The 16,619-nt window shown below is 48.0% G+C and overlaps 1 protein-coding gene across 7 annotated transcripts in view; it reads right to left on the bottom strand.

Moving 5' to 3' along the window:
• Positions 1-16,619, bottom strand: part of LOC119384085 (cholinephosphotransferase 1) — an 85,187-nt gene that overhangs the window by 36,774 nt on the left and 31,794 nt on the right. For 4 of the 7 annotated variants that reach the window (XM_049412761.1, XM_037652372.2, XM_037652375.2 and 1 more), the window contains exons 5-8: positions 11,829-11,960; positions 11,053-11,184; positions 6,155-6,313; positions 3,421-3,546 (exon numbers count right to left, since the gene is read on the bottom strand). In XM_049412761.1, coding sequence (XP_049268718.1) covers positions 3,421-3,546; positions 6,155-6,313; positions 11,053-11,184; positions 11,829-11,960 — 549 coding nt within the window. The remainder of the gene's footprint in view (positions 1-3,420; positions 3,547-6,154; positions 6,314-11,052; positions 11,185-11,828; positions 11,961-16,619) is intronic. The other 3 variants (XM_049412763.1, XM_049412762.1, XM_049412764.1) reach the window with 3 other exon arrangements.

Raw genomic sequence — 16,619 nt, 5'->3', positions numbered from 1 at the left:
ACGCTAACGGTGTACAACCAGACCCAGCAAAAATCAGCACAGTCAAAAACTTTCCTGTGCCATGACCTGCAAGGCAGCTTTCTCAGGCTATGTTCTTACTTCCGATGCTTCGTGAAAAACTTTGTGGACATAGCGAGACCTCTTATGCAGCTCCTCAAGCAAGACGTCCTGTTTTCATGGGGCTCAGAAGAGGCTTCTGCGTTCTCGCATCTTATCGTGCTCTTCACTACTCCTCCGATTTTAGCCCACTTTGACCCTGCTGCCACTTCCAAAATCCGTACGGACGCAAGTGGCCATGGCATCGGCGCAGTGCTAGCTCAACAACAGTGGGGCTCTTCGATTTTCCACTTCTGGCTACCCGCGGGCTGCCAAAGCCAGCCAGAGCGTGCTCGTTTTTCCCGGGTTGCTCCGACCCCCCCGCGGCGCACTTCCGGTTGGCGTTCATTTTTCTCGGGTTGGACGGTTCTGGCGACCCATGGGGAACCCGAGGGTCGCCAGAAGCTTCCAGGACAATTTAGTCGTAGAAGCTCTCTGGAAGGTTTCGGGCTAGCAGACGCTGAAAAGAGACAATACACGCTCGCCGCCATCTTTGTGAGGACTCGATGGATTGCAATGTGGAAGCTTGCGAACTACACCTTCGCTTGTCCTTATGCTCGGCGCCATTCCGCCGTGCGAGATGGCACGATTACGAGTGGCGGCGAGCATTTGGAGCTAATGTTTATCACTTTCCTTACCTGTCCCATGAAGTTTCCTTTCGTGAACAACGTGGCGAACTGTCGCGTTCTAACTGCGTCGTGCACGGAGACCTCTTTTGAGTTTATTTTTTCGTAGTAGTATTCGATTGTGGTGTCGTGTGTGCTTTATGTGGATTTAGCTGAGGTGATTGTGATCGAACTAGCTATTTCGCTCCGTCGTATGTTTGCGTGCGTGAACCCCATTAGAACTTAACCATTTCAACTAGGTTTTCGATGTTGATAAAATGCACTGATTGAATAAAAGCGATCGCGACAATGTTTTTTGTGTGATGCTTGTTGGTCGCGAACGGCGTGCGAGCGTACTTTGATCTACGGGCCAGTATATGAGGTATGGTATTATGAAACTGAGATGAATTCAGAAATGTATACATCCTTTTGTTGCTTATTTCGTCGTCAGCTTTGTCTTTTCCCACCTCTTACTAATAATGTCTGCAGTATGTACGCGGTTATCACCTAGTAGCTCAAATAAAAGCTGAGCTACATGACATTTTTGGAGTGCCACTTAGAACTGGAAAAGAGGCTCAGGCACCATCTGCCAAAACGAGTTGAAGACGCGTCACACCGAAGTTTATTTTAGATATAATGCGCACTGGTGGTACCGATACTGCCGCGTGTCTCAAGTTATGACAAAATGCAAGCTGGTCAACACGTGTGTGCGACGTAGTACGCGATAGATTCTCGAGCTCTTTTGGGGACACGATCACTTTCACGAGATTTTCGCATCGTGTTGTGCAGCAACTGTTACACGTACTAAGCAGACGTGAGCTGGTTAAGCGGTTAAGCCGTTAGCGGCGCGGTAGCTCACCTTGCATCACTTTCGTGGCACCGTGCGCTAGCTGGTTGTTTTTTTCGCGGACGGGGCGAGTTGCATACGATCTTGCGAACGTACGTGATCGTATCCCAAATGCGTATGCTCGAGAATATCACTTCAGGTATTCAGCAAACCTAGCCACATATTTTCAAGCGGGAAATGCAGAAAAAACCAACGCGCACGCGGCGGAAAGTTTTGTTTCCTGCCACGGCGGTAGCGTTTGTTTACGTTTACGCTGGCTGTCCCAGCATTCGATTTTGTAATCTTCGGGCAGCTTCGGGTTGTCTCTGGCTTCCCATACACGTGACCAAGACTGTTTCCTGTCCCGACCGAAACTAGCTGGCCGACCCTCTGGCTATCTCTGGCTGCCAGCGAACTGCCAGAAGTCCGAAAATCGAAGATCCCCAGTACTCCATCACAGAGCGCGAGTGCTCAGCTCTCGTTCAGCCGGTCGCGAAATTTAGGCCATACCTATACGGACACCCATTTTCGGTAGTTACCGACCACCACACACTCTGCTGGCTGAACTCTCTAAAAGGTCCCTCTGGGCGGCTTGGTTGCTGGGCTTTGCACCTGCAAGAATTTTCCTACTCAGTCGTGCACAAATCTGGCCACCTGCACCCTGATGACACCTACGCGAATATGCTGCACTCCATCTTTTCAGTGTCCGACTTCATTGACATTGGGGAAGAATAGAAAAGGGATCTACTACTGCTTGACATCATCGGCCGCACGAAGTCTTCCCCAGACGACGCCTCCGTCTGTCCATCACTTTGTGCTTCCTATACCGATGCAACTTCCGACCTGGCAGGCCTGACCTTATTGTTGTGCCTAAGCATTTACCGTGTGGTGTCGTCGCTGTTAAAAAATAGAGCTCACTCGAACTCACTGAGTGAGCTAGACTCGTGACTCAGGCAGACTCAGACTCACCATGATTGTTCTCAGCCAGGCTCATTGCCCAATCAGGCTCACCCATATACAACCTCACCGAAATTTTACTTAGCCACACTGACTTGGGCTCAGAATCACATAAATTTTCCTGAACCGGACTCGGACTCACCAAAACTTTTCTCGGTTGGAATAACTTGGACTCAGTCTCACGAATATTTTCATTAACTGAACTCAGTCGGACTCAGACTCACCAAAATTTTCGTCTACCGGTCTCGCTTGAACTCAGACTCGCGAATATTTTCGTCAACCAATCTCACTCGGACTTAGACTCACAAAAATTATCTTCAAGACTCACTAGGTCTCAGACTCGCCAAAATATAACTCAGCCGGACTCACTCGGACTGACTCACGGCTTAACCTGAGTCCGAGTGAGTGAGATCTCAGTCGGAGCGAGTCGACTGATGAGTGAGTTTGCCGACCTACGGTAAAGACATCGCCGCACTGTGCCGTGATAATGGCCCCTTCGGATTTTCGGTCTGCTTCACCCCAAACACTTAGGCACTGTGGCAAAGCTGACTTTTCGACACTGCTATGTCCACAAACAGATCAACTCATGAAAGCACTGGTTCGAACCTACGAGATCATAGATTCAATTGAGGTGGAGGCTTCAAGTAATGCAGTTTTGGAACTGCAGTTTGGGCAGAAAGTCGGAAAAATTGCATGCCAAAGAGTTTCCACATCTGAAATTTCAGATGTTCTAATACACTGACGTCTATGGGGCTTGTGACAGCGCCGTGAAAGCGTGCAAATTTTCAAGCATGTCCGAAAAATTGGCAGTTGACTAATAAGTTTGCTTCATCTCTTTTTAGGGCATGTTTTGCATTAATCTGCCACTGAGATGAGCAAAACTGAAGTCTAAACAATTGTTCAGTCAATGCTGTGACAGGGTACAGTGTTACTTACAAGGCAGACAAGCAGGATGATGTACTCGTTGATGAAAGTGTTGAAGTACTGGTTGAGGAAAAGCATGCCAGGACCAAGCAAAGCAGAGTCCATGTAGTCCATCTCGCTACGGCACATGTGCGCCACCTGCATGAACATGTGGAAACGCAATTTAACTTGACAAAAAATACGAAGTTTCATGAGCCAAAAGTACAATAGGATTACGAGACACACCATAGGAACTATCCCTTCCCGTATTGTGCCATGCCAACTTCTAATGTTAAGCATAATTCACACTTAAACACTTAATGTTGTCCCGTGGTTGTGATGGGCAAGAAGTCGGCAGTGGGACGGTTAAAGACGAAACTCTTTATTTGGTGAACGTTGCCTAGAAAGTCAAGCAACACTAACTGTAGAAGTGAGCAATGCAACGAGAGTGACGAGTACGGTCATCAATCGTCGAATACAGTCAAACCCACTTATAACGATCTATCGGTTAGAACGACCATATTTTGATGCACTTACGATTTTCCTACACTACTCATTGAAACTGCGTCCACATATAGCGAACATTTTTCAAAGCCTCCTACTTTTACAATGAACACTTCAGACATGGTCGCAGTAAAAATATGGCGCATACGAAGCAAAAAAAGCTAAAAGAGGCCTTCTCAAGCATGAGAGAGGCGCGCACTCACGCATCCCTGCTCCAGTTTACTCGTGACGAAGATACCCTAGATCGGCGAGCACTGCATGCCAATTTCGGACGCTGCGAGCGAGGTCACTCAATTTCCAGGGCGTTTCTTCAGTGGCAGGATGGCAGTGAGAAATAAAAAAAGAAAAAACAGGCGGCAGCATGAAGCCTTGCGGTTAGCTTTCGCACGGCAACCTTTTCTGCTGCCATTCTCTGCAGCTACGACCGCCTACGATGAACCTATGTTGTGGAACGCAAGAAGCCATAAAATGCAATAGGCGATGACCGCGATAACTTTTCCGCACATATAAGTTAACTGCGTCGATGCCACAATGTGCCGCAAAATGTCTTTCGTCTTTTAGGTAATGGCAGAGACTGGTCGATCAATGATTATGACTTCCGCGCGATTGCGGCAATTCTTCACGGATAAGCATCAGAAGAGAGTGAAGGCGATGTGGTGGCCAGCGACGAACGTGCCATTATGACTTATCGTCATAAACCTTACCACAGGCATCTGCAGCTATCTGCTCGGCTGTATGTGTGGCGTACACTCTTCGGATTGACGGCGGTACAAGCAGTACAAGCGTGTGATGCTGCCGTTCGCAAGTTCACTGCCGCCGCGCCGTGCGAGATACGTGCATGTCGCTTCGTGGAAACTGAAGTAGCTTTCTGGTGTTGAGTGGCACAGGCACCAAGAAACGTCGATGCACTTAGAGGGAGCATTTATTACGTGTTTTATCAGGCGACAACCCAAGTGTGCCACGCCTCGTCGTGCAGGACCGTCAGAGCATCGTGGAGACGTAGAGTGTGCGTTGCTTGCAAAATGGTTGTCTTCGCCCCATTGAACGAACAGGCTACTCGCCGCACCCGTGCACGGTCCGAAGTGAAGTGGGCACGAAGAACGCACAAATGTGCGTAATATAGCAAGGGGTTTGGCAGTGATGGTGTGAGCTGAGTAGGCGATGCGCTGCAAGCAACTACTATCCAGGGATGATTGGCTCCACGTGGCGGTACTGTGGTTCAGTGAAACGGTGTCAGTTCACTGCAAAGGCGGTTTAATTCACTCGTGCACGCAACGGGCACCACTTCACAAAGCGAAGAGGCTTAACTTGTCACCGGAGGGGTTGTTAGCACTTTTCAATGAAAATGCACAGAAAGAAGCTTGGTAGCTAAGTGCATGTTGTTGAGGACGAGTCCATTTACAACAAACTACCGATATAATGACCAGTTTTCGCGGGCACTTTCGATTTCGTTATAAACGGGTTCGACTGTATTCTGATCATGGGTTGAGCATGTTGGTTCTTATACATGCACGACTGGAACATTTTAGCGTTATTGCTGGTGACGGCATTATTTCCAGAATAAACTCGACTTGACGTGTCATGCGCACAGTCTTACCACAACAGTCTCAAACAATCATTACTGTCCCCACACATTCCCGCACGGCCTGCACTGAACGGTGGTTACATGTGTAGCAGCCCAGTAACATGAAAATACAAAAAGTGCACGTGGCAATATCAACCATATGAACCTCAAGCATTTCTGCATACAACGCATCATGAAATAAGGAATACAAGCTGTCAGTGGAACTTGAGTGTGCACCACAGTCATCTATTCTAAAACTAAATTCCTGATGTGTAAACTTTAGGCCTGATTTCTATGGTAATGCAGACCTGAACAAATCTGGGTGTTTTTCCACAATGTTCCCTTCATACAGAAACTTAGGGTGCTTTGTTTCGTATCCAGTTATTGCACATCCACATAAAAGAAAGCACTGACAACGGGGGAGGATTGTGGCTTCACTCCAGCTAGGCCAATTGGTGCTGTCCTTTCCAGTCAGCTGAAACTGTTGTCCACTGCTAATGGCGAGAAAACCAGAGCAGATTTATCGGAAAGAAGGCTCCTCAGTTGAAGAGATTCAAACCCGGGACCTTTCAAGGGTGGTTGCCCAGTGTGAGGGCGGATTCATTGACATCTCGCAGCCACTGAGTATGGGAGATTAGTTATGTGGAAAGGTTTCACGAACACCGCTTGTGCGCCCTTCACAAGCCAGGAGGAACCCACCACGAGCCGGTTGGTGACCTTGGCAGCCACCATGCCAAAAGCGATGATGTACAGGCACGGGTGGTTCTCGTAGATGCTGGTGCTAGACTTCTGGTAGATGATGAACGCCGGAACCACCACCAGTGCAATGGGGATGCTCGGAGACAGAACACTCGTGCCCTGAAAGACGAGAAGCTCAGATTGGTGCAGCACTTTTCCCTTTATTTCGGCAGTAGTTCACTCGGCCTGCAACTGAGCCCTGACACTCTAGTATGTCCTCTTAAACCCTGCTTTTAATTTCAACATTAAAGCAGTTAACATCTACGACTAAGCTTAATATCTTGACAAAGAATCTTTCCAATTCCCTAATTTAGAAAACCATAATTAAGTTTGTTTGATATGATGCAGCTATATCACTTTTTTGTATGCTTTGAAATCCAAATTTGTTGAGGGTTGTTTTAAATCAGTAAAAGCAGATTCTGTTTTCAATGGCCCTCTTTATTACCACTATGAATTTACGATGAAGTAAAAAAAAAGTGCCCTTAAATTAAGAACAACGCATTGACAAAAAGACCTCCAAGCATGCCCCACTTCTTTCAAGCTTTCTTTTTCAGGTTACAAAATCCACATCTGTTCACTGTTTACACCAATACTACAGTGAAACCTTGTTAATACGTACCCGCTTTAAGCATACTAACGGTTAAAATGTAGTTGCGACAAATCCCCGACAGAGTCTCATAGAGCCTAATGCATTCGCTGACCGCTTAAGGGGAGACGCGGGTCTTTTTTTTATTTCTTTTATTAGCTGGGTGAACTGAATGAAATTTAACAAACTTATCCCATTTTTTCTGCAGATTCCGAATCTCTAATTAGATTTTTGGTAGCTGCATTAGTACAAAAGATGTGCAATCTCTAAAAGCATATTTCTTACGGGAATTTTTGGCAACTTTGCTTTGTCAAACACAGAAACAAAGTATGTGGCAAGGCTGCCAGAGAGCTGGTTTAGCCGGTGATGCTAATCCGATTGTCTTCAACAAACTTTGAATGCAAAATAAATAGACGTAAATGTGAGTGAAATTTTCTTGCTGCATACTATTTCTGATAATCGAAAATTATAATTTGGTGAACAACATAAGAAAATAAATAGCATCACCGGCTAGACCAGCTTCCTGGCAATCTTGCCACATACTTTGCTTTTGTGTTTGACAAAGCAAAGCTGCCAAAAATGCCCGTAAGAAATATGCTTAAATATGTGTTATAAATTGCATATCTTTTGTTCTAATGCAGCTATTAAAAATCTACTTAGAAATTTTGAATCTGCAGAAAAAGCTGAATAAGTGTATTAAATTTCGTACCATTCACCCAACTTTTAAAAAGCCATTTTTTAAGACCCACGTCTCCCCTTAAGCCGTAGTGCTTCGCTTTACGCCTACCGGTTAGCGCGTACCCTACGTACCGCGATAACGTTTTGTTCCATAACATTTTAACTACGCCGCTAACTTCCTGGCGCCACAATTTGCCGCCAAAGGTTTTCAGTCTTTTCGAGAAGTGCGTAGATCGGTCGATCACTGATTCCGACTTCCGCGCGATTGCAGCGACGCCTTTGCGGGTAAGCATCGAGAAAGAACGAAGGTGAGGCGGCGGCCACCGACGAACGCGCCAGCATGACTTATTGCCGACAACCTTATCACAATGAGTATTTGCAGATATCTGCTCGGGCACGCGTGCGGCGCAGCACTACTTTAAGCCTACTGCACGCTTTTAATAGGCAACCTGAACGAGCTGGGCCGCCGATCACTGCCGCCTCGTTGTGCGGGGCCATGTTCAAGCAAGCGCCGCTTTGTAGAAACGAAAGCAGCTCGCTGCTGCGGAGCTGAGCATTGTTGGTCGCGGGCGACGAGAAACCTCTCTGCGTTGACGCTATCATACTAAACGCACGCGTATGGTACAGCAAGCGTAGCGGTGTTGTATCCGTACTGCACACTTTTATTGGGCTACCAACCAAACGCGTTTCCGTCCGCTGCCAGGACAGCTATAGAGCATCGCGGAGTGCACATCGCTTGCAGGAAATTCGTCATCACCCCGTTAACCAAACGAGCTACTCACCGCATCTGTGCACGGTTTGGAGCGAACTGGGTACAAAGACCACTCCCACTCCAATGCACGCGTGCGGTACAGCAAGCGGCCCAGCAGTGACGGCGTGAGCCGAGAAGGCGACGCGCTGCACACAGCTAGCCAGGAGACAATCGCCTCCACGCAGCCGTACCACGTTTCACCGGAACTGTGTCAGTTTTTGTTTAGAAGCAGATCGCGATACAGACGCATACACACATATCGCGGAAAGCCGACACTGTCCGTTTTGTTGCTATGTCGGTCGCTGCGTATACCGGACCCTGTAATAGTTCCGAAATGCTCCTTGGCTTCGCCACCGCGCGCTATTGGCACTATCGAACGGTCGTGTGAGAGTACCAGAATCTTTTCTCCACTTTGGCAAAAAAGAGAGAAAAGGCTTTGCAATGGGTACTTTGGGCAATATTTGCTGTGGCACTGTACTTATTTCTTTGCTAGTGGCGATGGCGTACGCGAGGAGATGCAAATTTTTACTTGGTGGTTAATGCGTACTACCATGTAGTGCGTAGTTATGCGGTGTTCCCGGCACGTATGCATTAACGAGGTTCCACTGTACTTCCCTAGGAGTAAACATTTCCTTCAGCAAGCAGCAACTAAGCAGAGAAAAAGCTCGCCCGTCACCATGTGCAACAACCAGGGGTGAGACGGCTGAAATCGATTTGGGAGCAGTTTTGGAAGCAGCAAAATTTCAATTTAGGAGCAGGAGAACCTTGTTTGGGAGCAGTTAGTGGCATTTATTATGTCGTTTTTGGAGCTTGAAAAAACAAATTTGTAGTAACTTGGAGGAACAAGCACATATTTTAATCGGCTTAGAATACACATAACATTCAAAGAGCCTTTGGAGAAAGCTTTTTTTAACAGATTATTGCCAGGTATGAACTACACTACCTTTTTACAAACCACGCAATTTATATAACCCTGGTAACAACATATGAAATAGATAAAAAAAAGTTTTTCCAAGTAGGTTCACTTTACATTTGAAAATAAGAAAAGAAAAAACATCACACTTCTCAAATAATAAAAAAAAAATCCCGCTGTGATGGCTGTCGAGATTGCGCGCGCGCGCCAGTGATCGCGACCGCGCAAAGTTCAAAGTTGCTCCTCGCGCGACACCCCCCCCCCTCGCGTCTTCCGTGTCTTTTAAGGCTTATTAAAAACGGGCGGGGCGTTTCCTGTCTGCTTCGACGGCAGGCCTTCCGAGCGTGGTGATGTTATCGCATGCAGCCTCCGAGCGACGGCAATGGGCCGGCTCGTTTGCTTCGGCCGCGTACGTCGCCTCTGCTCGCGGGCTTTTACCCGCTGTATAACATACAATTCGCGGGGGGATCTTATCAATTTGGACTTCATACCGGAAGGACATGACGGCGATGGCAAGAACCCCTCGAGACTGTCCATATAATTGCTATCGCAATAAAAACTGATTGCACAAGAATTGTGTAGTCACATAGCAGTAAGTCTTTGAACGGTCAATGAATGATTCCGACTAGCACGCGATTGCGGCGACGCCTTCGCGCGTAACATCAGGAAAGAACAAAAGCAGTATGGCCACCGACGAACGCGCCAGTATGACCACCCCCATAGGCGTGCGCACGAAGGGGGGGGGGGGGGGCAAAGTCGATACCGCCCATACTTTGACTTAATCGGAAGGAGGGGCGCTGCGATTAATATTTGCCCTCCCTGAAGGGCGAACCCTCAGGAAGCTTTCGAATAGCGTACGCAAAGCTTTGCGTTGGCTTTTCCCACAACTGCGCATGCGTCGTACGCTAACCGCTTTCGGGCTCCCGTTAAGTGACGGAAATAGCGGGCCGCAAACGCTAACACTAACTTAGCGTACGCTATTCGAAAACTGCCTAAAATAAAGCGCCTTCAGCTATCTGCTCGGCTGCGCGGGTGGCGTAGCGTCAAGTGTACCGCACGCTTTTAATAGGTGATAATAAAAGCGCGCTGCGCCACCGTTTGCTGCCACCTCGTGAGGGACCGCCTTCAAAAATGCGTCGCGAGCGCCGAGAAACCTTACCCCTCGGACACTACGTCGTTACCGCTCGGACACTACACATATTTACAACCGCTCAGAGGCGATTATCACAGCACTATGGAAGCCTCTATTACAAAGGCGCGTAGAAGGACACGCTTGGGCGCGTTAACGTGTTCTGCGAACGTATCCCTGGCGCTGCTTCTAAAGTTACGTTTTCCCACGCTGAAAGTGACGCGGGCTTGAAAATTCTTGATTGTGGGGCCGTTTCGGCGCAGTTCGGCGCAATTTTTGCAATTTTTATGCTTTTGGAGCAGCTTGGCGCAGGAAAACGGAATCTTATCAAAAATGCACAATATGCGCAGCTGTCTCACCCCTGAACAACACACACGTGGAAGAAGGAGAACTGTTCGGGGGTCTCGCTTCTGTGTTCAAATTCATCCAACAAACCCAAGGAAAGCATATGGTTGTTTGTAACTGCGATGTAGTAATTATGAAATAAATTGAAATGGACAAAAAAAGACCCTTTCTGTCCCTGCAACCACCTTGTGCAGAGAACCTGTGCCAGGTATGCCTCCTGGCACAAAGAGTGTCCCACACTCACCGCCTGGGATACGAGCGGCACAGGCTAACACATCCCAGGGACACAGAAATACCAAATAGAGTGGACGGTTCGAAGGTCAAATCCCACTGACTGTCCAATTTAATTCATTTCAATCTATGTCATAATTATTACACTACAGTTAAAAACAACAAGTAATGTTCCCTATGCTTTTCTGGGCTAGGCATGTGTGCACAAGGGCGGATATAAACTTACGGCAACGGTTGACCCGTTTTTGCCCACGCCGCCCGAGAGAATGACGGCAATGTCCGTGTAGCACATGATGATGGAGACAGAGAGCGCCGTCGCCACGGGCAGCAGCCGCAGTTCCACATTGACCAGCGGCAGCTGAGTGGCCACCGTCAACATTGCCAGAGGCCGTGCAAGCACCAGGCAGGAGGAAGGCAGGAAGAAGCATAGGCATCCATTCGCAGTGGACAGAGAGAAGAGGAAGATTGTTAGTCGAAAGAGGAGAGCCCCGAGGAAAGTTCCATTTCGTGAACACCTGCTAGATATCCAATGGACACCCAAGTAAGCCAATATGGCTTTAGACCAACCTGCAGATACAATCCACTTGCTCGATTGCTTTAGCTCTAAAAGAGCCACATATTGTTTGCTTCCTTCCAGCTTGACTTTTTCATATTCTTTAGGAAAGCTGAGGAATGGGAGTCTGTGATCACAAAAAATGCACAAGCCCTTGTGACACGATTTAAATTTGCGAGAAAAAGGTAGACCATTTGTTTCACTGTCAAAAGGGAGCTCAGACTGTTGCCAATGCATCCCGTCCCTCCATATCAGAGTAATCACTGTCAACAGAGTTCCCGACGAAGGTTACGAGGTCAGAAACCTGTTTGCCAACCACCCATGCAGCACCTGCTTCAATCACAGGAAACAAGTTTGATTAGTAAGAGAACCGAGCTGCGAAGCAGCACAGGCACACAGAGGTCAGTCTGACGAGGGCGTTCCGTTGGCGATGACACTGGCCGACTTACGGCGACTGTCGAGCCGTTCTTGCCGACTCCGCCGGTGAAGATGGTCCCCGCGTAGCTGAAGAGGGCAATGCTGCCAGCGGTCAGCCCCGAGCAGAGAGGCAGAAACTTGAGTGGCAGCTCAATGAAGGGAACCTGCACAGCCGGCCTCTTGGTTGCTCTGCCCACCAGCTCTGGTGGACACAGCCTTTGCAAAAGGCTAGGCTACGGCATCGTCACTGTGCCCTACTAAACAACTGCAGAACAATGGCAATGTAATATACCGTCTCAAAGGTGGCGTTAACAAGGGGCACAAAAAGCGGCAGACAGATATATACTGGGGGTGCAATCATTAGGCAGGGTAAAATTTTTGTGAGAAGAATCAAGCTGCAGCTCGGTATTTTCACGACACCTACTGTAAGCATAACCAAAGAATCGGGCCAAAGAAGGCCTACCTTTATATTGAGTTGCTCTACGGATGGGCATCTTGAATGCTCCTGTCTATGCTGCCTTTTATCGGTGCCACACCCTATCGAAGCTATTCAGTAGAAATCGCACTCTGCCCCAAAAAAATATATTTACCAGTGTGAACGAAGCTAAAAATTGCACAACACAAATTGACCTTTTTCACAACCGGTACAGCGCCTCCAGTGGCAAGAGCCATAAGCAAATACGGTGACTCTCCAGTCGGCGTGATCGGAGAGTATTTGATGGGGGCCAGCCTTACTTAACAGTGCCCAATAATGTGGGTTAATTGCAAAACTATAGTGGATTTCCAAGGCAATCTTTGCTTGCGAGCCTTCACCCCTTCCAACCCGTTTTTCTGTCCCCACAAATAAACTCGAGGACCTGGTAAATAACTATTTAAGCTACTCTTACAACACAATGTACTGAAGTGCACAGACGAGTGATGCAATTGGCTGAAGCCATTTTGGAGCAGCCAAAAGCACATCACATAGCAGGGCTTGTGGAGAAGCTAAAGGCTCATTGCACAGTGGGAAAATTGAACTAGTGAGAACTAAAACAGCTAAATAAGGCGGAAGTCAGCAGCATTGCATAACATTTCCATGCACTTGCAACGTAACTGCCTACAATGCAGTATGTTCTTAATCCCATTTATCCTCCCATAGAACTCCATGTATCCGCATACAGCTTATATAGCGCAGCCCCTGAGAAGTGAGGTGGCGAGAGCGCTTCTCAATGTTCAACGTCTGCGGTGTTGCATGTGCATGTGCAACACTCGCGTGGTGGTTCGTGGTCACCACTGCTTTTGACATCGCGCCTGGAAAATCAAAAGCATGAGGAACTTTGATTGCCGTTCTACGGGGAAGTCCGGCACATTAACAAGGAGCTTTGAAAAGTTAGTCGGCAACATTCCGATACAGTGGTTTTATTTTTTTTTTGTTCATTTTGTCAGCACCACAGATCTGCATACATTAACCTTTCAACATTTGCAAATTTAAGCGAATGTGAATGCTAATTTACATCCCAGTCGTACGACTCAATTCTCGAAATGGCACAACTGCCCATTTATCACATCTTGCACATGTGCAGCCCTTCAAAAATGGTGTTTTGGTTACAGTACAGATATTCACTCCTCCGGCGACTTACGTTATGAGCGGTCTATGCTGTAATAGTCATGTAGCCCAACCAGCACTGCACAGGAGTGCACATTTTCCTTGATCTACGCATGGTTACAGCCCCTGCAGCGTAACGTGTGCCCATGGGTATCGAAGATAGATGTCACTCGCAATTTTAGGACGCATGCTTGGGCGCTTCGACTCGGTTTCATTTTCGAAATATGAAAACAAGAAAACGCCATCAAGAACCTTCCCTCAACAAAGTGATAGGCCTGCTCCACCCATCTCGAGGCCATGCAATGAGTCTTTGCCACATTCACAGACATGAAAGCAAATTGGATTACCGTATTTACCCGCATAATTTGTGCCCTCACATAATTTGTGCACCCCTAATATTTAGCCAGCTTTACTAAAAAAAAGAATATTTACTCGCATATTTTGCACTCAACACCCCGCCCAAGCCAGTCTGCCAGCACACGCGCACGGAGAGACCTTGGACTGCCACACCCCAGCACCCCTCACTAAGCAAGCGAGTGCAGTCATACACAAGATGGGCTGCAAGTGCAAAGTCTCTTCTTCCAATTACTTCGTTCTATTCTCCAAAAACCCCCGAACTATGGTCCCTAGAATATTATATTCTAGGGACCGTACCCAAACACCCAAACCTGTTCACGGGTTGTCAGAACTGCTAGAGCGTTCTCCCGCTGCGAGAATGCATGCACGCGACACGGCATGGACTATTTTCCGCATCGGAGGTGTGCGAAGGCCAATTGCGCCAACTTTCCCCCTTGCTGCCCCTCCTTCTCTGCGTCCGCGCCATGTCCGCGCTGCAACGCAGCCTTTGTTGATTTTGGAAGTTTAGGTTTCGCCATCAGCCAGCGCTGGGCTACAATAACTATTCGGTGAAATCCAAGCTCACTGTTGTAGAGCTGGCCGAAGAAAATGGGAACCGTGCCACCGCCAAGTGCTTCTGTGTGAATGAGAGTCAAGTTTGGTACTGGATAAAGCAGAAGAGTTCACTTTTAAAGACGATAGTCTTTCTTGGGATACTTTTAACACAGAAATTTTGGTCTGTCTGTTGGTCTTTCTGTCACATGATTCAGCTACCTGGCCAAAGTTTAGGCACTTGCTGAATGCCCAGCCATCTTGAACTGGTAGCTGCATTCATACTTGTGAACACCACTGTCGATCAAAAAGCAAATATACAGTCAACGTCCGATTTTTCAGACTCTCTAGGGACCGCGGAATCGTCCGAAAAATCAGGCAGTCTGAAAAAACGAATTCATGCTTTTTTATTCCGGTCAAATTGCTACAGCCACGTCCGAAATAGCTTTAATGACTCCCAGTACAATTATCAGGCATTTTGGTGCGCGCCCAGGCTCTCACAAATACAATCGGTACCTGCCGCGAACCTTTGCATCTCGTGATGAGCGCCGCTGATAACAGCAAAGCACGGTATAGATTACGGTTATCTCGCGTGAAGCGTTTGGAAAACGATGACGCGGAACACAAAGACTGTGGCGGACGAGTGGACGAATCGTCGGACTTTCCCCGATGCGTGTGCGCATGTAAACGATGCGCACACACATCGTCGAATCTCCGCCGATACGCAGCATTTGCTGCCTTGTCAAGCCGATTGTTTCTAGTTGTGTGCAGCACATCGCCAACTAAGCTGACGCCGTCACTGTACTGTTGCTGTATACAGTCAAATCTCGTTACAACGAACACCACATTAACGAACATTTCAAATTAACGAACTTTTAAGAAATCCCGTGCCGACTGCTTATAGTTTCAAAGTAAAAATATTTCACTACTACGAACTTCAGAATAACGAACATTTCAGAATAACGATCGTTATTTAATTCCCGTGTAATCTTTACAACACCTCAGTACTACGAACTTATATCCCGAAATGCGAGGATTCTTAGATTTCAGTGTATCGGTCATGGCAGTCGGAGCTGTAAGGTAGCAGACGACGCAGCGCGAAGAGCGGACGCCCTCCCGCGAAAACCTGAGATGGCACGGGAGGAGAAAGACGCGGGCGGAGAACTTTTTTTTTTCCCTTCGTTGCGGAGGCGACAACGCATCAGGTTTCGTAAAGGCCCAACCGCATGCATAGCGCGCGACTTTCGAGCGAAGGCGACTGCGTCAAACGGGCTCCGTCGCGCTGCTCGATTGAAAACTATTGCGCGCACGCAGGCAAATTACGAAAAAGAATTACAGAGTAGATGAATGACAACATGCCAAATTTATTATTGTCTTGTTTGAGATAAAGATGCCATAAAAGCGTTTCGGGACTTCCTTTTTTCGCAATCTTATGTTTAACCGCGGCAGTAGTATCTGCTGTGATCCCATGGGGCGCCCGGAAGCGTACGCTGCCTACGCTACGTCGCACTTTGCAAACTGCGTTATGTTGGGGTTAGTCCACGAGGCGCATCTCGACAACGTTTCCTCTTGCTGTCATAGAACGTTTAAGAAAAGCCGCAGCGCCTCACGTCGTTGCTTCGCAGGGAGAAGGGCTACCTCACACGACGACGATGTTGACATTGCAGCAAGCTACCACCGAAACATCAAAACGAACCGTCGATCAGAAATAACGACAAAATACGGCCGCTGCCTCGTTCTCCGCGTGAGATGGGGCTGTAAATAAGGTAGTCTATAACTTGCATTCCTTGAAGTACGCGCCGATTGGAAGCATCACGAGCAAATTGCAACCGAAGCGAGGGTCAGAGATGCTGCCATGTTGTTGGATATCGTCATGCTCACTTCCGGGCGACAAGCGATGTTTCCTGGCTTTCCAGAAACCTGGGATGCTATCGCGGAACGATTCTATTTCAGATTCCAATGCCTTTCGTGCTTTTCGCGCTTGGCCAGTGGTCAGAACGACGGTCCGTCCGCGTTATCAGCGCGATCAGCCAGCCGTGTGGAATCGGAAATAGCATCGTTTCGCGATTGCACCCCTGCGACAAGCGACGGCGATGGATGGCCCTCCGCGACAGCAAATCCTGTCGGCCGTCGCTCAAAACTCGCGTGCATGCAGTTGGGCCTTAAAGGATTGCAGCGATGACATGGACGACGATGTCACGGTAGCACCCGAAGATCGCGACGAGTCCGTGTCGGCCACAGATGCGTTGGACTACTTGAGGAAACTCCGCATATTCATAGAAAAAAGCGGAACAGCGACCGAAGCGGCGGATAAAAATGCGGACGGTCTAGAATCGTTCGTGACGCAGAG

Source organism: Rhipicephalus sanguineus, chromosome 2, assembly GCF_013339695.2.
Source record: "Rhipicephalus sanguineus isolate Rsan-2018 chromosome 2, BIME_Rsan_1.4, whole genome shotgun sequence".
In the NCBI taxonomy this organism is placed as follows: domain Eukaryota; kingdom Metazoa; phylum Arthropoda; class Arachnida; order Ixodida; family Ixodidae; genus Rhipicephalus; species Rhipicephalus sanguineus.
This window is presented reverse-complemented; position numbering and strand designations above follow the sequence as displayed.